The sequence below is a fragment of the Lutjanus erythropterus genome, chromosome 4, assembly GCF_056507025.1.
Source record: "Lutjanus erythropterus isolate fLutEry1 chromosome 4, fLutEry1.hap2, whole genome shotgun sequence".
NCBI lineage: Eukaryota > Metazoa > Chordata > Actinopteri > Lutjaniformes > Lutjanidae > Lutjanus > Lutjanus erythropterus.
Window position 1 is genome coordinate 47,768,681 of NC_139320.1, and position 24,567 is coordinate 47,793,247.

Sequence of the window (24,567 nt, forward strand, 5' to 3'; positions counted from 1 at the left end):
TGAATAAAGCTTATACACACAGAGGGAGGAGACCTTTAGGTGCTGCTGGGAAACTTTAAGAAATGGCCCGACAACCGTCGTCAGCCGGAGTCTGGACTCTGTCGAGGAGGTATTTCTCTTTCAATCCCACACAAGTCTGCTGTATTGCTATCCAACAAGGCACATGGACAGGTTTGCGTTAACAAACAATACTAGAAGCTTTTTCTCCCAAAATGTTTCACATCGAACGTCACAAACTGTACATATAGATCTCCCTCCTGAAAAAACAACAACATTCATAATAATGTCATAGAAATCATACAACACAGAATCACTAGAAATCAACAGGGTCTTTGGCTAGTATATTTTAAGTGCAGTCGCACAGTCCTGCGTCGGCATATTGCACCCGCCAGAGCCATGGAGAGAGAAAAGGTTCTGTCATTGAGCGAGGTTTGGAAAAAAGAGCAACAACAACAAAAAAAATATATATATATATATTGGAAACATTTTGGAGCTCCTCTCAAAAGTTTTCAACAACACAACTATTTGAGGATCAGTCTTTGGTCAGAGTTTGGGTCAGACAGAGAGATGATTATTGCAGAAATGGCCTGTAGGAGGCCGTTAAACTTTTACTGGTGTCATGAGCTTTAACAAAGATTTTTAGTCTTGCATGATGCTATTGCAATTTTTTTTTTTCACTAAAGAAGTTTGACATTTTGGGGAATGCACTGATGTACTTCTTTGCAGAATATTTGATGAGAGAATTGATACAATCTGTGCATTAAACATGAAGCTACAGCCAGTAGGTGGTTAGCTTAGCTTAGCATGAAGATTGGAAATGAGGAGCTGCAGGAACAGCTAGTCTCACTGCTCTAAGGTTAACAAAATCAGTCTTTCATCACCTCTAAAACTCACTACTTAAGACTTGTTTGTTTAATTTGTATTAAATCCAAAATGTGTCGATGGATTTTTTTAACCTTTGGACAGAGACAAGCTAGCCGTTTCCCCCTAAGGTAAGCTAGCTGTCTCCTGGCTGTAACTTCATATTTTGCATCTGTGCTTTCCTAAGATTTTGGGGAATATACTTATGTATTTTCTTTTGCAGAAAATTAGACAAATTGATTGATACAACTGTGTGTAGCATTTAGTGGCATCTAGCGGTGAGCAAACACCTTGTCACACCCTCCCCTTCCAAGGCATTTAGGAGAATCGACGGTGGCCATGAAACTCGTCCATTTCTGCCATATTCTGCCAATAGAGTCACATAAACCTTGCACACTGGACCTTTAATTTGTAAAACAAAATGTGCAGGTGGATTTTTTTACCTTCGGACAGTCAAGCTGGCTGTTTGTCAGCTTCATAGAAACCTGAGAGTTGTATCAGTCTTCTCATCTAACTCTTGTAAATATTCCTTTAAAAATGTCACATTTATACATGTCAGACATGTAGACAATACACAACTATTGGTAACCTTCATCTAGAACCACTGTTTTTCATTTTAGCTGAACACAGAGTTTGTCTCACATTTTAAATGAACTGTAAAAATGGAGTCATTTATTGGATAAACGAAAAGAAATTGTTTTAAAAATGTTGGTCGAACCCTAGTCGTGTGTAGCCACCAGACCAGTTCAGTCACAGCGAGACAGAAGCTCCGGTTCTGTAAGACGACAGACAACAGGGAGGTCAGGGAGGAGGCTGGAGGAGCAGAGCAGAGACGGAAACATGGAGGAAACGCAGCCAATCACAGAGAGATGCTGGGGCCTTGGACCGAGTCAGAGCATGTTAAGTGTTTCTGAACGAGGGCGGACTGCTGTACAGGCTGGAGCAACGCTCAGTCAGTTTCTATCTACACACAACTCGACTCATTCCTGCGTTGAGTGTCATGGTTTTCGGACATCAATAAACAGCTCAACTCACTCATTGTGAATAAATTAGTCGAGGAGGAAGGCACGAGCGCCCGGGGTCAAGGCAAAACAAATGCCGCCGCCTTCTATCATCTCTCTTTTCACCTTTCTCTTGCCTTTTCTCATTCACTTCTCACATACTTTGTTCCTTTTTGCAGCATTTACACTGAATGCTGTTCATTTAATGTAGTGAATCCCTCACGACAAGCTTTTTTCTTACGAAAACACTACAAATAGAATTTGACGTCTATTCCTCGATTTAGTGAGCCACAGTCTGACACTACCAGTCTTTTTCGTAGCCGAGGCGTCTCCATTTGACTGAAAACTTATTCTTCCTCGTCCCTGAACCTCTCAACAGCTAACCTACATACTGTCAGCCCTGTTCTACACACCTTCATGCTTCAATAACAAGCCGTCCAACCCAGTTAGAGAAGTAGTGTTGGCGAGACAATCAAGCAGAAAAAGTAAACAGAAAAAAAAAGAGGCAACAGGCAACAACCCTGATTTTCATCAACAACAATCCCCTCCTTCTTCTTCTCATTGTTGTCTCTTATTCTGACTCTTCCCTCATCGTTTTCTTGGTCATGTTCCCAAATAAAGCACAATAAACACACATGGTGCAAGAAAAATGCACCAAAATATTTGTTATTCCTTGGCCTCATATATAAAATCAGTATATTCAAACAGCAACAGTATTAATCCCAAAAATATAATATATAAACATAAATATATCAATTAGTTTTGCTGTATTTTTATTTGTTTTTGTTTTGTTTGTTTTTTTTAATTGGAAGCACGTGTCACCCGTGAAGTGACAGCTGGCGTCTGATTGGCTTAGGCAGAGCGGGGTCTGCGGTCGTGTGATTGGAGGATGGGAGAGGTCAGGAGTATTTATGTCCTGGTGTGCTCAGGATGGCCATCATCTGGAGTTCAGTCTGGGAGCGGTCTGGAAGACATGCCGGGGGGGAAAAGGTCACATCATGTCAGAGACGTCTACTCTTTGGACAGAAGCAGGAAGTAACCATGCTAAAACAAAAACTTCAGTAAAAATATGCCTGAATCCAGTTTCCAGATAACACAACACTGATGTCTCCACTGATAACGGCCATTTATTAGAATGAAATATTAACCAGACAGTTCTAACTTGAAGGCGCCACCCGAACAAAGAGCTAGTTAATAATGTTTCATGTTTTTATGAGAAATCTGGCTCAAGAAATATTCCTTGTGTGGCTTAAGAGGATTTCACAGTACTTAGAAATTATTAAACCTGCTAAAAACACCCAAATCTTCATTTGAGTGATGTTCTTCTTGAGATATTTTTGTCAATGAAACTGCCAAATTTAAAGATGTATTAACAACATTTTTTAGCAGCGCAGCAGCCTGAAACCACAACATCAAAAACCCTGAAAATCTATTTTCTAAATCAGCTTCTTACTTTGTGGTGAAGTTTAACATTAACACAATATTTTCTGCCAGTTTGAAGAATCTCAAACCATGAAAATTAACCGCTGTTACATCAGCCAAATATCGCTCTGTCCAAAGGAACGGACTCCCTTAGTGATGCCCTGAACAAAAAGAGTCATTTTACTTTTCAGAACACAGGAGTTGCTGGAGTACCACTGACTTGATCTGTTAGTTTGTTATTAACCCTTAAAACACTAAAGTCACACAGTAACACAAACAAACTAACGTATTGAAGCAGCAACATACACTTCTACAGATTTTTTTAAGTGGCTAAAATACATTCAGCTGCTGACCCTGTCCACAGCAGCTCATCGACAGATAAGCCACAGTTAGACTCTTGAGTCTTGATTTCTGAAGATCAACAGATCATTGGTTTCATGCCTTGACAAGTGTCACTTACATTTTCTTTGAAATGGTATTAAGTGTGATTTAATGGCCAATAAGCTACACTGTGTCCTTGAACATTCACCCGATGCAGCAAGTTGGGGATGGAGAGAAAAAAACATACTGGGAGAATCACAGTTTCTGTCTTTGATTTCGATTATTGAAAGTAAAAGCTCATTTCGATCAGTTTTCAATTTAATAATGAAATTGTAATACCCTTGTTTGCTTCCTGCACCAGTACCCCTGCTGCTTCTTCAAACTGTGGGTTTACTGATCTTCATCTACTGTAGGTAATACACTGACTGTCAATGACCTCATACAACCCCACTTCAAATAATCACAACTATCCATTTAAACAGTATGCTGCTATTGAAAAATCCTTATTTAGGGTGATAAGTTAATCAAAGTCGGCAATAAAACACATTTTCAACATTATTTCTTAAACTGCTGTTCTGTAAATTGAGATTAAATGACATAAAATCAAATCAAAGGTATTAGCATAGTTTTCAGTTAAGAGAAACTGAAGAGGATGAATCAGACTCACCACAGACAAGTGTCCGTTCTTAGCCTTGGCCACCAGTAGTTCTGATCCGGGCGTGAAGTCTATGATCCCCTCTTTCCCCTGACCCACTGTAAACTTTATACTGAAGGAGGAAGAGACAGAGTGTTAGACACGCCTGTCTGGTTTTTACCATTTTCCACCTGTAGATGCTTGAGTATGAAGTAGAGATTTATTTTAAGGAGTCTTATAGTGCTGTTAGTGTCATTAAGGACAGACACACAGAAACCAGGATAAGGTTGCACACTCGTACTCTTATTACATGCCAACTGCATGTTCAAGGTGTTTTTGCTCCTCACCTGCCCTGGTTGATGTTGATGCTGTTAATTTTGTCAGCACAGATCGCAATCTTGGTCAAGGTCTCGATCACATGGTCGCTCTGCAAAACCACATCTCCCTGAGGGGACACGGTGAAACGGACGCAGTGAAAACTCAGTAAAGCAGATCTACACTCACACTGAGCTACATGACACCTGCTTCATTCATAATACATCCTCGGTTTTACCTTCTGTTTGTTGTCGTCACTGGGCACATGCAGAACAAACAAGCCGTCGCTGAGAGAGCTGACTGAGATGCCTGCAGGAGAAGGACAGCTTGAATGAGTAATGAACTCCACACTGTCCACACCACTGAATGTAAATACAGGTGGGCGACACGTCTCTACTTCCTCCTACAGTACAAAAATGAAGCCAAAACATCCTGGATATGAGAGCTGCCATCTCTGGTCACGTCATCTGGAGCCAGTCTGCACAGTAGTAATTAGGAATTAACATTTTTCCTGAAAATGAGACATTTTCTATCCTGAGTAAAGACGCACATTATCGCAGAAATCTCAGGAAATGTTTTTAAGGTGTAACTTTGGCTACTGTTATAATATATTAGTCATATTTCAGGCAGTATTTATGTAACAAGGAGAAGTGTGGGTTGCAAACTTGACCACATCTATTATCTGGTGGTATTAATGATTATAAAGGCAGATCAACATCTCATAATTAAGTGATATTTTACAATTCTTCATTATAAACTAACAAAATTGAGATGTTTTGGCTTCACTTTTGAAGAGCTCTTATGTTGTCCGTCTTTATTTATGTCATCAGTCCACAAACAGAAACAGCAGAAACTGGCAGCCGACGTCTGACCTTTCAGAGCTCCGTAGTCGATGCGCTGCTTGACTTTGCCCTCCTCTACGATGACGGCAGTGTTAGCGGTGAGCAGCAGCTGGCGAGGCCGAGCCTTGTAACCTTTTCTGTCGTACTTGGTGACTGGCACTGCATACTGGGAAAAGAAGGAGGGTGGTCAAAAGACTTGATGAAAACACGTAAAGACAGTATTTAGACTATACTGCCCTTTGTTTTGTGACTTTGCTGTACGAACCTTCATCTTCTCGCTGCCCAGAGCCTGCAGCACTTTGGGGTTAATGTCCTCGCCGTCTGAACAAGAGGAAACATGCTGTTATGGTCTTTTACAGAATTCACAATATGAAGCCTGTAAATCTTTCACATCTGATTTGTTGTCGGAGTAAAAATGTGTGAGTCTTACTGAGTCTCGTGCTGACGAACAGTTTGGGCACGCTCTGTGGGTAGTTGTCCTTCTTGTCCTTGAAGATCTCACTGGCGATCATCTTCTGCTCCATCTATTCAAACACATGTGATTACAGCGATGCAGAGGAAATGAACAACAGAGCAGCAAACAACAGAGCTGTAAAAGCCTGTCTTGACTGCCGATGGGACAATACTCACCTGGTGTTTCCACTCAGGACTGATCTTCTTGCAGTAGCTCCACACCATGTTCTGCATGCACAGCTTACGCAAATGCTCTGATGCCTGAGGACACAGAAACAGACAGAACACTTTCACAACAGCTCTGCTGGCAGCAAAAAATCACTATTCAGTGTTGTATGTATGAGGAGTCTTGTATAACATTCACTTTTAAACTTTAAAGGACCAGTGTGTAAGATTTAGTGACATCTAGCTTGAGCTTCCAGCACTGAGTACTTCTACTTTTATTAGTGAACTTAAATTTTGAATGCATGACCTTTACTTGTAACTTGAGTATTTCTACACTGTGGTATTACTACTTTAAAGATTTAGAAAAGAAAAGATTGTGTGTGTGTATGAGTGTATATGTTTTATCCCCACCTCAGTGAGAGCAGCAGGAGGTGTCGGCCAGCTCTTGTCCAGGACGTTCTTGGGCAGGCTCCTGCGCAGGTTCATGAGGAAGGAGTAGCGCACATAATCCAGGAAATACTCATTTTCTGGACAGCGCTCCTTGTGGCGGTAGATGAAGCCTTTGATGAACCTGAGGGTGAGACGAGGAACAGAATAAGAAGATGGACTTAAAAAAGGAAATTGTGCAAAAACTTCACGTAGCATCCTCACTTTAAAGCCACATGTTAAGACACATTTGTTTTCTATGTGGGGTGTATTTATCAAACAGTGAGTGTATGGTGCCATCTGCTGGTCTGTTACTGTTACTGTCTGTACCTGCGGATGGTATCAGCAGCCTGTCGCCTGCGCTGGGCTCTCCTCCTTGCCAGGATCCCTCTCCACCACGCCTGGATGGCAATAGCTGCAAGGTACATTACATACATATTAAGGAACAACATTTCAGCTGTTTAACAAAATCTGAAATGACTTTAGTAAAGAAAAAAAACAAACGTTTCCTCACCTGATGTTCTGAGCTTCTGGTATTTTGACCTCTGGCTGTAGCCTCTCCACCCTGCTTGCAGCTTGGTGGCTGTGGGGTAACAGAGAGAGAAAGAGAGACGAACCATATGGTTTAAATCTGTGGTGATGATGAAAGTTCTCAGCACAAATCATCAGTTGTGTCAGAGGCTCTCACCAAGACTGTGTTTCCTGGTCTCTAGAGCATCCTCAGTGGCAAACAAGGTCTTTGGGAAACGGATGAAGATTTTGGACCTAAAATGTTGAGGTTGAAGTAAAAACGTTTCACCTCAGAGCGCTTTACAAACATGATTAAATGCAACTCATAAAGGGCAACAAAGGGACAAATAAGTTAAAAATGTATAAAAATGTTAAACAAGAAAATAGAAGTTTAAACTTGTACTAAATAATCTAAATGACCCATATGAGAATCTGTGTCAGTTTGTGTGCTGCTGACCTGCCCAGTTTGTACTCCTCAGGTTTGTATCCCAGGTGTTTGACCAGTGTGGCCACTCCATCAGCCAGTTTCCCCTGCCAGTTAGGCCATGTGTCTGGACACAGGGACTTATACCTAAACACACACAAACACATGTAAATACTTGAATGCTGCTTCAGGAATAAAGCCTGAAGGTTAAAAAACACAGCCTCTAAGCCAAAGACCAGCATTTAAACTCCCACTATGTACAACTCAGCAATCAGCTGGTGAGAGATTCTGTACCAGCAGGAGTGTCATGATGAGTGAGCAGATAGTCCTGGGAACAGAAGGTCTCAGTTTTAGACCTGAAACTTTTAGTCAAACGATAATCTGCAACTATTCTAATAAGTTATTTTTCTAAAGCAAAAATGCTGAACAGTGCCTTATTCTAGCCTCTGACTTTGTGAGGATATTCTGTTTACTGTCACATAGACAAAGAAAAACAGCAAATCTTAAACATCGTAAATCTGATCTCTGATGACATATCAAGGTAATTTTATGATGTATTACAGTAGATGTATTATGGATTGTAGATTTCTCCTTTAAGAGTAAAATACAGACTAAAATATAAAGTACTAATACCCAAAAAGTGACTTTATTACAGTAACATGAGTGGTCATAATTTGTTACATCCAGCCCTGAATAACTGTTTGTTACAGCCCTACTTCTGTTCAGTCCTTAAGCAACATTATGCAGTTTGGGTTCGTTAGATATATGACATAAAAATCATTGTTGAAGCTCATTTCTCTCAGATTTACAGTTTACCAATAAAGCTCCATAAATCTCTGGCTCGTTTCATCTGATTGCACAGAGACCTGGTGTTGGAATTAAGAATGAGCACAGAAATAGCCGATCTTCTCGCTGACGGTCTTGTTTGTGCAGGACATATAGAGGTATCAGTAATAAACTGAGACAGTAACATAACCTATGTACTCTTTACTCTGTATGTCTAATGTGGACAATTTGACTATATGGAGTTGTCATATTGGTTGTGCAGTAGAACACATATACTTGATCATATTCCTGATACGGTGCTTCCATGTGATTGTACCATGCTGGTAAAAAAATACAGAGACAAGTAGTTGATCACCTCTGTAGGAAGACCTCGTAGCGCCGTCTGTAAGCAAAGCCAGCTCTCCTCACCCTCAGGTTCTCCATCAGCCCCAGGTACTTGACCTGGTGACGGATCAACACCTCGTCGAATCGACCTGTGGTCCGGAGGAGACGGGGTGGGGGGGGGGTGGGGGGGGGGGGGGGTTGGGGAGAGGGAGATGGAGATGGAGAGCAGGGTCAGATCACTCTGAGAAAAATGTAAAGTCTGTTGGACAAAATGAACCAGAGAAAACCAGTAAATGCTAAACAACAGCAGTAGGAGTGACAGAGGACAGAGAAACAGTGTGAAAGTGACAAAAGGTCCACTGTGGAGAGAAACAAAGGCCGGCCCGATATACTGACGACCACACGGAGAGTTACACTGCGGTCACTCACGCAGCTGAAAACAAACTGTTTTGGTTGGATTTAGTGAAAGTACAGGATTAAAATGACGTTTCTGGTAAGATATTAGCTTGTTGAAGCTGCTTAGCTGCTTTAACCAGCTGTGTTTACAAGAACAGTTACATAAAGCTGGAATCAAACCAGTGACAATCAAATGAATCAAATCAGTGCGTCATTTCACGTTGTGCAATCTCTAAAACTTGACTTTAAAGGAGCAGTGTGTAAGATTTAGTGGTAGGAATGATAACCATTAATCAGTGATCAATAAATTTGTTGTTAAGAATTTGGTTGGTCAAGTAAAATTCAATTAGTCTATTATCAAATAAAGATCTGAATATAACAGATTATTTTTATGAGCACACTCCACATATTATCTGATATTCAAGTGTATGTTTCATAGGCTTTAATGCTGTCATGCAATATGTTGCTGTGGCAATAAAGCTTTGATTGAGGAGAAAAAAACATATCTGGTATTGTTTCGTACAAGCAAAATGTTTATGTTTTTTAAAAATGATTAATTGATTAATTGATACCAATGACTGATTACGATTTACAACCCTATTGCAAACACCTGCCAGGGGAGAATTTACAGTAGGTGTGAGATTAACAAAAATGTGAAGAGCAGTGTCTAGCGCCAGTGTTTGGCTTGTCCCTTCTGGGCTACTGTAGAAACTAGTGGTTGACTGATTTGCGTTTTTCAATGGCTTATCCTGATATTTAGAGAGCAGGGTGTCTGACAGCTGATGTATAATGTATCAAAAGCACATCAAAACAAAGAAAGACAAGTATAATTCCATTATTCCATGAACATTACAATCTAATCTACATGGACGTCTCAGTCAGTAACATGTTGTTTTAGATGGATCTTTTAAATTAATTCACACTAAATACATTTGATTATGCTAAAGATTTCAGAAGGTGAGTGGTATTAAAGGAAGAGGAGCTTACAGTTTGACAACAGCAACTACAATATTCTATACATTATAATGTTATATGCAGTATATTTAATGCTAGCCAGTTATGGTTTCAGATTAGATTTAGGATGGAGAAACATGTTAACACTTAGAAAAGACTGAGACAAACATATACAGCAGGATATATGCGAGTTAGGCCACATTCAGCCAGAATGAGGTGCATCCCATTCATTTTGAATGGGGGTTGTGCATTTGGGCTGCAGCAGTGGGGGCCACAGGAGTCCACTTTTTGGGAAAGGCAACCTGTTGCCATACTCCAGTGGCCAATCAGGGGCTAGTGCCCCATCTGCCTGCAGATGTTCCTGCACACATTTTTTAACTGCCTTGTGAGCACAGCCATTAGGAAACGCCAATTATCTCAAAATGCCACATGACTGGCTGACTGAATCAGCCTGTCACTACTAGTGCAACATGGCAGCCTCCATGGAGGAGGACCCACACTTGTTGCACATATAAAGAGCTCATTCTAAAATGACAACAACACAACAACTCTTGTTTTCAGGTGATTATACACCTATGAAAACATACTTATGAATATTATATTCCATTTCTGCCACATTCTACCCAAAGATCCCTGTAAATCATACATACTTTTATAGATAATGAAGTCAGTTGTTAGTTCTAGTCTTAATTTTACATTATTCATTTTATTATTATTGAATAGAAAAACATCTTCACAAACATCTGTAATCATACATTTTTGGTAATATCACTAAATGCAGCTCCTTCATTTTGTGTTCACTTTTGGAATGGCATTAAACATTAAACACAAATTATTTAGTCACTATGCGTCTCTGTATAGAGAAGCCGGTCTAAGTCTGGGAGATGGGTTACTTTTAAGGTTTGGTAATAAATAGAGAACGTCCAATAACCTACTCAAAAAAAACTAAACTAAACACTTGCTCAAATTCAGCTTGGCCTGGTGAAATTCAGACAGCAAAATTCAACATCCAGGCTATGAAAGATAATCAATCAAGATCAGATCTCTGTGCTATCAGGTCACGTTTCTCAACATGTGTCCACAGCATGTAAAATACAAGAGGAAGATGAGATGATGAAGATGATCTTCGGTTGCCTGGATGTTTGAGTCTGTTTGAATTCCACATTCCACAATTTTCATACTCTATCACTCACTGCTTGTGATTGGAGTTTGCCATGGTGAGTCTGTTTCAGCCTCAAGGTTTCTAAGGACACATTTCTGCATTCATCTCTTGTACCATACTGAGCAAAAAAGAAAAGACTTGACTTCATACCTGCTTGCTTGGAGTCATTGGGCTTGATGCAGCGGATGTACGACGGCTCCTTCGACATGAGGATCTCCATGAGTTTCGCCAGACTGGCTTTGAACTGGGTGGCTGCCTGGAGGGGCAGACACAACGAGACAGACAAAACGAAAGCTGGTTAGGAAAGGATGGAGAGATGAAGGTCAGAGGATGGTAGAGGAAGCTGGTCAGTGTCCCAAGGTAGAAACCGAAGAGGAGAAGCGTGTATGTGTGCAAATCAAGGCCCACAGACTGAGATGATGACCTAAGAGGAGCTACGCAAGCAAAGGGGAGGCTGATGTGACTGGCAGTCCAGTAGAGGCTGAACACTGGGCCCAGTGTGGAGGACTGGGACTCTAACTCACCAGCCTGTGACAGTTCCCTGTTCAAGTGCGTGTGCGTGTGTGTGTGAAGGGCATACAAGTGTCAGGGCATTCCTCAGTGAGTGGGAGGCTGCAGAGAATCCCCATCTGACCGCCCACTCAACACTGCAGACGGGAAACACACCACTGTTTGTTTTACGGTGGGAAAGTATGTTGGGATGCATGTGAATATGATTTATAAGAGCAGGGAGGACAGGCAGAGAAAACCCCAGGACACAAAGAGGGAACACACACACAAATACACACACAAACCACGAGGTAACTCACCGTATCAGGGCGTTTCTTGTCACTCAGCTCCTCCCTGTCAAAACACTGAGTCAGGATCTTGTTCTCTGACATACACATAACCTGCAAACGCACACAAAGGACATTTTTAACCTCAGTACAACTTTCCACAAATGTATCATACTATTTAGGTGAACTACAGTTTTAAAGTCACCTCTTTTAAGTTCCTGAAAAGCAGATCGTTGTTCTTGTCCAAAAATCCTGAGGGTGAGAAGATTGAATTAGACTTCTGACACGTACTGACCAATCATTTCCACTCAGGGTATCCCTTGTCACTGGTTATATCCAGTAAAGTCTGATCCCATGATCAAATAGTCACTTTTCACTGTAAATGGCTGCTTTTATATACAATCAGGTTCAGTTCAGAATCTTGCCCAAGGACACCTTGACGTGAACAGGAGGAACTGTGGATCGAACCACCTAGTGGACAACCCACTCTCCTTCCTCAGCTACAGATGCCCACCTTGAGACTGTAGATTCACAAACAGTTTTCTCACACCCTTTACTTGAAACAGGCATCTATTTCTTATTTTTCCAAGTATATTATATCCTAATCGAATAATAAACACTGGTTTTATCTGCATTTCTTAGTGATTTTAGAAAAAAACCTTAATTTTGCTACCAGACTTAATCAGCTGTAGTTAGATAGCTAATAGCCAGGAATAGCAAGGTCACGACATTTGAGGGAAACAGTGAATGTCATATTTCACCATTTTCTGACATTTTGTAGACCAAACAATCAATTAATTGAGAAAGTAATTGACAATGCAAATTAATTGTTAGTAGCAGCCCTAAACTCAACAGCAACTCTTTCCAGAGATCATGAGCTGGTTACTAAAGATAACCAACAGACCTTGTTGTAAGCAGTATCGTGTAGGAACTACTTTCTTTCCACCAAACTACACCCACGAACCATATCACCGTTAAAAAGGGAGCGTGCATCTATTCATGGATGAGAGGCTCGTGCTTGTGACAGGATGAGATGTGAACATTCATGGTGTCCTCCTCGGCTGAGCTGCAACATTAGCTCCATGAAGTTAGTTGTTGCAGTGATTTGTTTGGCGATTCAGTAGAAACTGGATTTTTTTGGCACTTTGAGCACCGCAAGCTGACTGCCATCTAGTTCCATTGCACTCGAGAGAAGGCAGATATCTCCAAAACTTGGCAGCTCACACTAAAACTATCTAGATGGATAAATAACACTATAGGTAAGAGGGAAAATATGTGTTTTTGATTTTGGAGTGAACTGTCCCTTTAAATACGTTCTTGTTAGCTAGCTAGCTAGAGGCCTAAAACAGGTAAAAACTCAGAAAGTAACAGTCTTGTTCCTGTATTACAGTACACTGATATTTAGTCCTAGCATTTTAAGTATTATATGGAAAAATCTAAGATCAGACTGTTTTTTCATTCTTACATGACGCTGTTTAGCTGCTTAGCTTACAAAGACAAACAAAACAGAGATTAGATTGATAAATTCTGTTTGTATTTTCAAATATTAGGTTTTATTTTTAACTTAACAAGAGAAAAAGTTTTTAGGACGAGGACTAACCAGTGTGTTTTGGTAATGTTATGCTCTAGTGGATAACAATCTTGGCTGAGGTTGCTGGGGTGTTAACTTCCCCAAATCCACCAGCTAATCTTCAGGACCGGCTTCCACTCAGAAGCACTACACACAGTGGATGGTGTTAGTCATGAACAGCGTTTTCTTTTTATTTTAATGCAACCTGTAACCCCACACAGTAATCGGAAACTCAGAGCAGCAGACTGGTGAGGATAACATGACTATATGTTGCACATGATGTTGAATTTATCACCAGGTCTTTATTAGAGACCAGCCTGTATTTATTTGTACTGACCATCATTTGAATGCTGGTATTTACTTGAAAACTTACTGTAACTCCCTTCACATTGAGACAAAAGTATTAAAAAAGTTTGTTTTCATTTGAAGATGTGTCATATTTAACAAACAGTATTGATATTTAGTACTGGGAATTAGTTTTGTATGCCTGACCTACATGCCAAATTCACCACAACACCAAACATCCGAGAACTTGAGGTCATACTGGCCTTGTTTACAGCAGCACACACACACACACACACACACACACACACACACACACACACACACACACACACACACCATTGACATTGTAGTTGACCTCTCCAGCGTAGTGCAGCAGTCTGAATTCGTCACGGTCCATCACCTTCCGGGTCTTTGCGTCAGCCAGCTTGTGACTGCAGGGAAACAAACACACACACAGCACAGATATATCAGTAAACGGACTGGACACATATTCAATAGTTCACAGTCTGATACCACCAACGGGTCATCAGTCAGACTTTTAAACACCGTAAGACCAAACTGCATTTGTGGCAGTTATACAGCACAAGCACAGGAATCAAACTAACGTGACAAAGTGTGCGTGTCCTCCAACAGTGTCCTCCAGCTTCTCTAGGAAGGTGAAATCACTGGCGTCTCCGGGCCTCAGACACTCCTCGTCCTGTGATAGGAGGACAAAAACAGCAACAATCAGTCATTGTCTTACAGGAAATGTGCAGTTTGCATGTGAATCTGTGCCAGGATCAAATCAATCATTTTAGAAATACATATTTACTTAGTTGCTGAGAGTTAGATATGAAGATCAATACAACTCTTACCTCTGTGCGATAAATAGTGAGCTGAAGCCATAAAGCTCACCAATGAATATGTTGGACTAAAGCGTGAAAACAACAAATTGTGATTCTACAATGTGTGTGCTAGACTTTTTTTGGTGAAGAGAAGTAATTTCTTGGAGTCGTGTTGACAACAGATACCAGGATTACCTTAAATGTTGAACTTTTCCTTTAATATGTCACGTTATCTTGGTGCAAGTTGTTTGGGTGTTTTATATTCTGGCAGAAATGCACTTCCAGGATGAATTTAATAAAATCATTGTTTCACATCCTCTATAGCAGAGACACAGTACTTTGTGTTTACTCACCAGGATGGAGATGATGCCTTTGAACTTCTCCTCCACCAGGTCACAGATGATCTTGTTGTTGAAGTACTGCACCGGCTCCCACTGCAGAGACACAAGCACTGTTCAGGTCAGAGATCAGGAGAAAATAACCCCCATCATAAGTATTAATTCACCTTGCCTGACATGATGAACATATAAATATTCTAACTTAAAGGTTAAATTTGGTATTTTTCAACCTGAACCCTATTTTCCTATGTCTTTGTGTGTAAGTGACTAACAGGCACACCTATTTTCAAAATTGGTCCAGTATTTTGAGGAAGAGCGCTGCAGCCACCACCCAGTGAAAAAGGCTGTAATGTAATCCTTATGGACAATTGTGAAATGTCAAAGTATGTCCTCCAACAGTGCTTGATTTACTGCTGACAGGCTAACATTGTAATTTTAAGTGTCTGACAACATTATGGAAAGGATTGTTAGGGAGATAGATCTTTTTTTAAAGAGTAAGAAACATTTGTTTAACCAGAAACAGCTGTTTTACTGTTCTCGCCAAACTCACCAAACTTCCTTCACAGAAATGGTAATTTTACTGTCATTTTCATTCAAACTCGACAGAAACAAAATAAAAAACTCCTCAGCTCGTCTTTTCATGGCTCCCGCTCTGCTTTGGTTGACATAAATGCTGTATTCATGCCATTAGATGTGAAAACGAGGGAAATGAGCGCGAGTGAGATCAGATATCAGAGAAGCAGCGGGGAGAAATGGCATGTACAGCCAGAACATTTTCATGTCTACCTCAGTGAATTTCAAGGTTCATTTCAACTACACGAGTTAGTGGAGCAGTGGAAAGTTGAGCCAAAACAGCTGTGGTGTTTTTTATTTTGTTTCTGTCGAGTTTAATTGAAGTGTGTCAGAATGATAAAATGACTGTTTCTGTAAAGGAAGTCTGGTGTGTTTGGCAAGAGCAATAAAACAACTGGTTTCTGGTAATGGATCTTATTCTTTAAAAAAAATGTCTATCTCTGTAACAACCCTTTCCATAATGTTGTCAGACACTTAGAATGGTAGCCTGAGAGCAGTAAAACAAGCACTTTTGGAGGACATACTTTGACATTTCACAATGGCCCATATGGATTATATTACAGCTCCTTTTGCTGGGTGGCAGCTGCAGCAGTCTTCCTCAAAATACTAGACCAACTCTAAAAATGGTCACCCTTTAAAAACATCTGGGACATTCATCTTGCCCAGTTTATCAGTGTAAACCTGATACAGTTACAAATGTTCTCAGCTATTTAATGACTGTAATGTCAATCATCCACAGAATCTCAGGAATCCTGGCATGCAGACACGCTGCTCACCCACTTGCATGTGGACACGCAACATGAACACAGAGTTCCACGGGCTCAGTGCAGCCGTGTTTGGACATGTTAGTGCTAACAGCCACATAATTTCCACAGAGATGACAGAGAGTGCGGCCCACGGTCTACATGTCAGATGATAATAGGCTCTTTGAGAGGTGAGTCCAAGTTTCTCCCACAACCTGCTCTCTGACCAGTGCATTTATATTAGACTGAATACAAGAGGCCTTTGTTCCAAAGAGGCAAAACAAAACAATATAAATGCAATGAATATAAATGAGGCAGTGACAAAAGGAGCAACTGAGAGAGAGATCTTGAAATAGGTCTCATCTTTCAATTCAGGCCACTTCTGACATGTTATTTCCTTAAGTTGTTCAAGATTGTTACTGTGAATAAATAAAACACACAATAACAATAACAGGGTTAAAGGATTCATTTCTAATGGAGCAACATCCTCTAAAAATATGTGCACTTACTGTAAATCACTTTGAGTAAAAGCCTCAGTGAAACAGCAGATTGATAAATTAAATTACCAATTTCACATTGAAAAACACAACTGCAACCACAATCGCATTAAGAGCTCTTTGTGAAGCCTAAATCCTGGCTGAGGGAGGAGACATGGAGTGATAATGGAAGATGAAAAAACTGTCAAAGCAGCATGATGAAAGTGCACGCAGACACTGATAGGACCAGAGGAAGAGGGTAAAATAAAACCAAGAGAGCTGATGAAGGCAGATCCAAAGGCAGTCACTTTTTCCACATTTATCTACAAACAGAGTCCAACTGTAAATGCAGCTAAATGACAGAGGCAGGGAGGGGTGAGGGGTGAGGGGTGAGAGGGGGGACACAGAGAGAGAGAGAAGAAAACAATGTCTGACCGTGATGCCTTCAGACTCGTACTCCTCCTGCTCTGACTTGAGGGTGAGCTCGATGAAGAGCTGCTGCAGCTTCTCGTTACAGTAGTTGATGCAGAACTGCTCAAAGCTGCAACACACAACAAACACAGGTGCTGAATGAGAAGAAACAAAGCACAAGAGCTTCATTGATATTAATTGGGAGTGGGTGACTGATCTTTAGAGTTCACCACAAAAATCAAAAACACTGATATCTATGAAACTCGGTGACTCACAAAAAACTCTAGATGGATAAATAGCACTAAATGTATGAAGACAAATACAGATTTTTCATTTTAGAGTGAACTGTCCCTTTAACTAAAGGCTACAGTGATATTACCATAATTCATATCATATATAAACATGGGTTACATAAACACTGTCTAGTTTAATGTTGGAGGTTAATGATTGCGGTCAATAATTCTTGGCCACAGCTCAGCTTATGGAATTTTCTAGCTGTCCAGTAACCAACTGAGCAAACTCCTGCAGCAGACAAAGGCAATGAGATACGGCTGAAAGCTCTGGAAAATTCCAGGAAGTGGGTCTTTTATTTCTACTCAAACTGTGTGGGTTAGTTCTCAGTGTCTTTTTTGTTCCAATACATTCAGGTTAGAGCAGGGGACTTCAATGTTTTTCAAGCCATAGACCTCATAACTGATAGACGGAGCAGGGATCCCGTACTGCATAGTATATTGCATTATTGAATATTTTCTGGTCTCCATAGATGCTAAGTCTGCAGCAGCTGAAGCATGGCTAATGTTAGGTATGTTAGCATCATCCTCTGCACTTTGGCTGGTGGTTTCTGAGGTGGAGAATGTCTGTATATGTTCCAATATATAGCTTACTAGCTCACCGTTATGGATATGTGCTGAACATTGATTCAGTAGGTTAGCTCACATGATTGGACAAGGATTCACACTTTTGTGAATGTTGTGTAAATTAAATGTTTTCCTTTTTTAATGAATATGACAATTTATGTTTGTCAATAATATGTTGGACTCATATATTTTCAGACATATATAAATCTTTTGGTCAAAAAAAAAAAATCTTTAAAAACTTTCTGTAACTCTGGTTGAAGACCAAGGATTAAGCTGGATATATACTGTAGAAACTACAGCCAAGTTAGAGTGACTGTTACTTTTTAAAGAGCTAAGTTTTAAATTCAGCATGAACAAATACAACAAACAAATACTGAATGAATTATACTGAATTAATACTGTACCTGTTGTGCTGGAAGACCTCAAAGCCATAGATGTCCAGCAGGCCAATGACAGAGTAATTCTTGTAGGAGTCATCCTGTTGGAGAAACAGGACAAAACTCATCTAATCTCTATTTGAAATTGTCAACTGTAGTACACATAATGCCTTAAATAAAGATTTTTTCATTCCAGGTTTTACACATGGACTAATTTTAATAGCTGTTTTCAGAAAATAATGTATTTTAAGAATAACAGTATATGGTGAACATATGTGATGCAGAAATTGACACAATAATGAAACCCTCAGCAGGAATAACTCTTAAAACTTCTGATATCATCCACATTATCTTCAGCTTGTGAGCTTATAAATGTCCACAAGGTGGAGCTGTGCTATCATAGATTGAAGGAGAGGCATCGACATGCTCTGCACTACAGTGCTGATAACATCTGTGTCTGAGAAATGTAGTGTGACTGATTTAGGGTTCAATAGGTTTATGTGGAAATGCATCAAAATGTTGGAAAGTGGAAATTTGCCAGCTGTGCAGTCATACCAGAGACACTGTCACAGCAGTGACTGAGTGTGTGTGTTTGTCTGCGAGTACCGTGTATGCCAGCGAAGTGTTGATCTTGTTAACCAGCCAGGTGAAGGTGCGTCCATACACCGCCTTGGACAAAGCATCCCGAGCTGATGATGCTTGCTCTAGATTCAGCGGGCTCATCAGCTGATGAAGACACACACACACACACACACACACAGGAAGGACAGAGGCCAAGTAGGGACAGGCAAAGACAAGACAATCACAGAGTTACACAGAGTTGAGCAGTTAGACAAGTTACAATTTAATTACACTGTAGCAGACCAGACATTACACACACAGGAAAGCTTTGTATACAAATGCTTATCACACACTTGCCACACAATGAGAGTGTGTATCCAAACGTACCTCCTCTCCCTTGGCAATTATCTTCTTGTGTGTGAGTGCCTCTGTCAGCACTGTCCCATTCACTCCTAACAACTGGAAACAGACAACAACATGAGCACGCATCACAGCCTGACAAATGAATGATCTCCAACCAGACAGATGTCATACTGCTCAGCAGCACTGACATCCTGGGTATGGTATCTGTTGATTATGTAGAAGTATATTTGGAAAATTGAGGCAGGAAGTAATGGGGGATGTTTCTAAGAAAAGTGTTGTCTGCACAGTATGACACATTTTGTAAAGCAGTGTGCAGATGATACTTGGACGAGTCTTCAGCAGCATTTGTAGGATCTATGGAAATGTAAATTCTACACAAAGTGTGTGGATGAGGCTTACTCATACCCTGTTAATTTCAAACTCAAGCGCAAGTCTGTATGCGTACGGAATAATTTTTATCACCGACTTGGTGCGGAATGCAGAGGAGAACTGTTCTGCAATTACAAATCGAACTCCAAAAAAGGTTGCCTACCTTTTCAACCTTTTATCTATTACTACATGAAGGCAATGGCTGGTTAAAATACATAGCTTAAAGTAAAGGGTAATAGTTAGCTAAAAGTATTGCATAAATGGCTGTGACACAAAGCTAAAAGTAATGAATAACTCACTGTAAAAGTTACCTTAAGATCATGAGAAAACGGTTTAAAAGATTAGCTAAAATGAATGAATAAATGGTTGGAATATTTAGCTAAAGATAGCAGGTAACCAAGCACAACAGTTAACTAAAACCAGATAAATAACCAGTTATTTATTACCAGTTGATAACCAGTCTGTTTTTGGCACTTTGAGCACAACAGGACTAGTGCCATCTAGTTTAATTATATTGGAGAGAAGGCCAGTGCTACCCCCTATTCATGAGGAACTCTGAGACATTTGAAAAAAAAGGCCCAGGCCTTTAAAAAAAAAACTCCCCCCTCCCCCCTGGCCTGTTAGGAGTCTTTATGAACCTGCTTGGTGCAGCACCTTACCCTGGCCAGGTACTTTATCTGTGTGTCAGAAGTGATGCAGGCATTGCCTTCTTCCCCGCCGAACTGCACATTCCCCAGGTGGAGCACACTGGCGATTATGTTCAACAGCTCCTACGCAGAGAAAACACAGAGAGGGAGGGGGAGGAGAAATAAGAACAAGAAAGAACGAGGATGAATAGTAACAAAGAGGTGGAGAGTGGGGACAGGAGGAGGGGGAGAACAAAGGTGAAGAGATGAGAGGCTGCGGCACGATAAGATTATATAGACTATCTTTAGGGCTATATCTTTATCGGACACTTGGCAGATAAGAGTGGCTTTGATTAAAATTAGGTTAAGAATTCAGCAGGACGGGAATGAAGCAAAGTATCACACCAGAGCTTAACGCACTCGCACCTGCTCTTCACTCTATGACTGTATGAGATCTAAAAAGCTCTGGCTGGAAGCCCAGACTCAAGAACATGGAGGAAGACTCCCACGCTGAGCACAAATAAGTTCTCACCATATAATAACACACATACACACACACACACACAGCTCTCTCTACCAAACACTTTCAAATACAAACATCTACAGTCCCAAGTCTGAAACAGAAACAGCCTCAGCCCCCTCAGGCACATGAAGTACTTCACAGTTCATAGTGAAACCTGTGGTAAAAACCTTTGCATAATCATTAATACACATAGTAACAGTTGTAATGTTTATTAAAGTTTATCTAGGGTAAACTTCCTTTTTCTTGTTTCAAGAATTTAGTAGCTGTAAAAGTGAGAATTGATCATGTAGAACGTTGAAGTACATTTTTGAGTCAGTAATGTACTTTTTACTTCAATATATTTGCCCTTTATATTTTCACAGTTTGCTCTAAATGCAGGGATGGAATGAAGGTGGGGTGGGGTACATGAGGAGCACTTCTCCAAGTTAGCTGCCACCTGTCTTATGACCACAGTGTGATGATCACATCCAGAACAAGAGTCAGCTTCCTGAGACAATCCCTGGCCAAATCTGGCTACATGTTTTATACAAAAAACAAAAAACAGAAGTTGCATGATGAAGTGCACTGAGATCACTGCTGTTAAAAACTCTTTTTCTGACCTCAGCAAGCACACTGAAGTAAGCTGCACTCACTACTGTGAAAATGTAGGTAGCTAGTTAACGTTGGCTATGTTATTTTTTGCATGTGTGATATTACCCTTTGATGTTAAGGACATTAAAGGTGGAGAAAGTGATTCTGGAGAAAGATAGCTGTAGAGTCTTATTCCCAGGCTGTCAAATACCAACGCTTTGGGTTGGTGGCTCAGACTGAGCCATTCAACAAAACAATCAGCCCTTCTACAGAATTATCCACCAAACCATTAACTTATTTTGTAGTTAGACTGCCCCCTAATAGTTGACTGCCAAAAGTCTTAGACGACCACGTTTTCATTTATTTGTTAATGTGAGAAAAAAAAGAAACTCAAATTCCATTTGGGAGCTGCACCTTGCCATTAGGCCCGGGGGATTATCGCAAGACAGACCTTTTTTTCCAGTGCACTGCTACTAACTGTGCTGAAGCTGCCATTAGCAAATCAGCTCAGTTAGCAGCCTCATGGGATACAGCCTCTGAGGCCAATGGAGGCCGGTTTGATAGGGAAAACAGCACCTGGGATTTGACGTTACATCAGCTCCAAACAATGAAGACACAGCGCGTTCAGGCAGTGGCAGGAGAGCAGCGAGTTTGTGACTTACCGACCTAATTTCTAAGTAGACATCATCCACAGTGTTGATAAATCAGCTAGTATTTATTTTTGTGAAGTTGAAAGTTCTTTATTACTGCGTTTTAAACAACAGGACTTGTGTGAGGTTATGCTGTGTTGAACTTTATTAACAAAATGTTCAGTCTCTTGCTGAATGCACCGACACATTCAGAATCATTACCAAATTTTGTCAGTAGTATTTAACAGGTGTCTCACTGTGTGAGCCAAAAAAATAAACTATAGAGAAGCAAAGTCCTTCCCCTTCCAAAGATGGTATATTGTCAGATTCTAACTCCAGAATATTTACTTTTTAAAACGTGTGTTGAATAAATGACTTATTTATAAGAACACATTATGTAGTATTATTTTAAAATCTCCAGGCAGCTTTCAGCACTGACTTAATGTAAAGCCCTGTGAAATCTGTATTATGGCTTTTAAGTTATCACAGAAACTATAGGGCCCTACATGCTGCCATCAGTCTGCTGTTGGCCCACATTGGGCCACCATCAAAAAGACACTTGGCCTTCAGCCCCCGTTGAAAGACACTTGCCAACGGCCCTAATAGCTTTGCTGCAGGTCTTCTTTTACTTTTACTTGAATACATTTCTCAAATGGCAATTTTCACTTTAATTTGAGCCAGTTTATGAGAGTAACTGTAGTTTTACTTGATTACAGATTTCCAGTACTCTACCCACCACTGAAAAGTAGACAGAGCCTCCACCTGCTATGTCTACTTGGGAGGAAAAGACAATGTTGCTGAGATTTCTTAGAGTTTACACCTGCCACACTACTTTGGCTGACAAAACAAACATTTCAGGCATGATTTACACAGCTTGGCTCTCACCTCCACCTCGTCTTCGCTGAAGCCAATCACAGTCAAGGCTTTCCTCACCACCTTCCAGTCACTGCGATCGTTGATGGAGCTCACTTTGGGACAGTTACCCTGTGGAAAACACGCACAGAAACACCTAAATCAATTTGAACACTTTACATATTTATCATCTACTTTAGCTTTTTATTTACTAGTGAAGTTCTGAACAAGTCCGGCAAAATCTGAAAAGAGGCTAATGTGCAAATAGGTGTTTACACGTTAAGTAAACACCCATTTATATGTGATGTAAACACCTACTTGCACAAACACACGTATGAGGTGTTTTTGCTCAGTAGCTGATGGTGTGTGTGTGTGTGTGTGTGTGTTCATTTAGTGTAGGGTTCAGCTAGTGCCTCAAGGCAGATTTGCCCCCTGAGGAAAGCTCCTCTTGCTGCACTGAGAGTCTCTGACTGAGAGCCTATTAACCAGAACTCCCACTGGGAGACACACACACACACACACACACACACACACACACACACACACACGGTACAGACCAATGACTTATGACAGGATAGAGAGAGAGAAAGAGTGAGAGAAAGACTTCCCTGAAGCATTAATGATTTAAATTCATCTACAGGTTTCTCTTCGGGGCCAAACATGTGGTCTTCATTTAGACTTTACAATTAATCAGTATTGTTGTAGCTCAGCAATATACTGTCCTGGATAGGGTCAGCAACAAAACTTATTTTAGCCACTTAATGCAGGCTGATAATATTAGTTGTTGTGTACACAATATTTCTAACTTTCACCGCTTCACCTTGCCATCAGTTGGCCTTTTCTAACAGGAAATGCCCACCCTCTCTCGCTCAACCAGACTCCATTGGTAAAATCGGTCATTTTGCCTCACAGAAAACAGGAGTTGTTAGTCTACTGCTGCACTGATTTGTTAGTTTGCTTGTGTTGTTATGTGACTTTGGTGAATCTAAACTCACCTCTTAAAACACCAAAGTCACACACTAACACAAACAAACTAACTGATTGAGGCAATGGTAGACTATCAACACCTGTTCTGCGACATGAAATAACAGATTTTGTGAATGGAGTCTGGCTGGTTTAGAGGGAGTGACATTTGGCTTATATAAGAGTAGTTTCCTGTCAGAGAACGCAGTTTGATGGCAAGGTAAAGATGTGAAAATACTCTAAATACAGCATAGCGTACACCTAAAACTGTTATTGATTTTTTCTTTTATGTGGGCCTTTTTCCAGGTGGCAAAAAAACATTTTGCAGTTGACCGTGTCCACAGCAGTACATTTCTGAGCTTCCTACACTGGTACTGCTGCTGCTTCTCCAAAGTGGGGGTGTCGTCACTGACATTTACTGTAAGTAATATACTGACAATTAATAAGTACCTCATACAACCCAGCTTCAAAAAATCAGAATTATCCCTTAAAGATATTGCATCAAGCAAATCCAAAACTGAAATCAGGAACTGTAAAATACAGAAATATAAATTTCTGTGCTTCCTGTATTATACGGAACAAAAACACAACACTGTCTGATCTGTCTTAAAATTTTCACTTTTGGCAAAGAATCAAATTATTTTACTCCCTATAACACATACAAATATTGATAACAGGGACACACTCGTTCTGTGATCAGTTTTATCTGTAAAAGATATCCTCAGTGTGATGCTGTATCCATCCCATAGGTAGGGTTGAGATTGATCCAATTTGGTATTAGTAGCCAATGCCAATACTGACGTGATTTACTCACTGAATATCTAACTAACGTTGCTAATCCCTGCACTGATGCAAATTATCCATAGTTTCCCTGAATCAAAATGT

General features: G+C 40.4%; 1 protein-coding gene across 3 annotated transcripts in view; it reads right to left on the bottom strand.

Annotated features, from left to right (window-relative positions):
- Positions 1-1,337: 1,337 nt before the first annotated feature.
- myo1cb (myosin Ic, paralog b) overlaps positions 1,338-24,567 on the bottom strand; it is an 82,038-nt gene continuing 58,808 nt past the window's right edge. For all 3 annotated transcript variants that reach the window (XM_084718176.1, XM_084718179.1, XM_084718178.1), the window contains 26 exons: positions 22,753-22,851; positions 20,179-20,289; positions 19,175-19,246; positions 18,833-18,952; positions 18,254-18,327; positions 17,017-17,122; positions 14,805-14,885; positions 14,233-14,324; positions 13,964-14,058; positions 11,978-12,024; positions 11,806-11,886; positions 11,147-11,252; positions 8,516-8,633; positions 7,408-7,521; positions 7,129-7,205; positions 6,955-7,023; positions 6,771-6,855; positions 6,426-6,585; positions 6,027-6,110; positions 5,827-5,920; positions 5,662-5,717; positions 5,427-5,562; positions 4,793-4,863; positions 4,587-4,684; positions 4,273-4,372; positions 1,338-2,826 (listed from right to left, as the gene is read on the bottom strand). In XM_084718176.1, the coding sequence (XP_084574302.1) occupies positions 2,800-2,826; positions 4,273-4,372; positions 4,587-4,684; positions 4,793-4,863; positions 5,427-5,562; positions 5,662-5,717; positions 5,827-5,920; positions 6,027-6,110; positions 6,426-6,585; positions 6,771-6,855; positions 6,955-7,023; positions 7,129-7,205; positions 7,408-7,521; positions 8,516-8,633; positions 11,147-11,252; positions 11,806-11,886; positions 11,978-12,024; positions 13,964-14,058; positions 14,233-14,324; positions 14,805-14,885; positions 17,017-17,122; positions 18,254-18,327; positions 18,833-18,952; positions 19,175-19,246; positions 20,179-20,289; positions 22,753-22,851 (2,373 nt within the window). In that variant the 3' untranslated portion in view covers positions 1,338-2,799. The remainder of the gene's footprint in view (positions 2,827-4,272; positions 4,373-4,586; positions 4,685-4,792; positions 4,864-5,426; positions 5,563-5,661; positions 5,718-5,826; positions 5,921-6,026; positions 6,111-6,425; positions 6,586-6,770; positions 6,856-6,954; positions 7,024-7,128; positions 7,206-7,407; positions 7,522-8,515; positions 8,634-11,146; positions 11,253-11,805; positions 11,887-11,977; positions 12,025-13,963; positions 14,059-14,232; positions 14,325-14,804; positions 14,886-17,016; positions 17,123-18,253; positions 18,328-18,832; positions 18,953-19,174; positions 19,247-20,178; positions 20,290-22,752; positions 22,852-24,567) is intronic.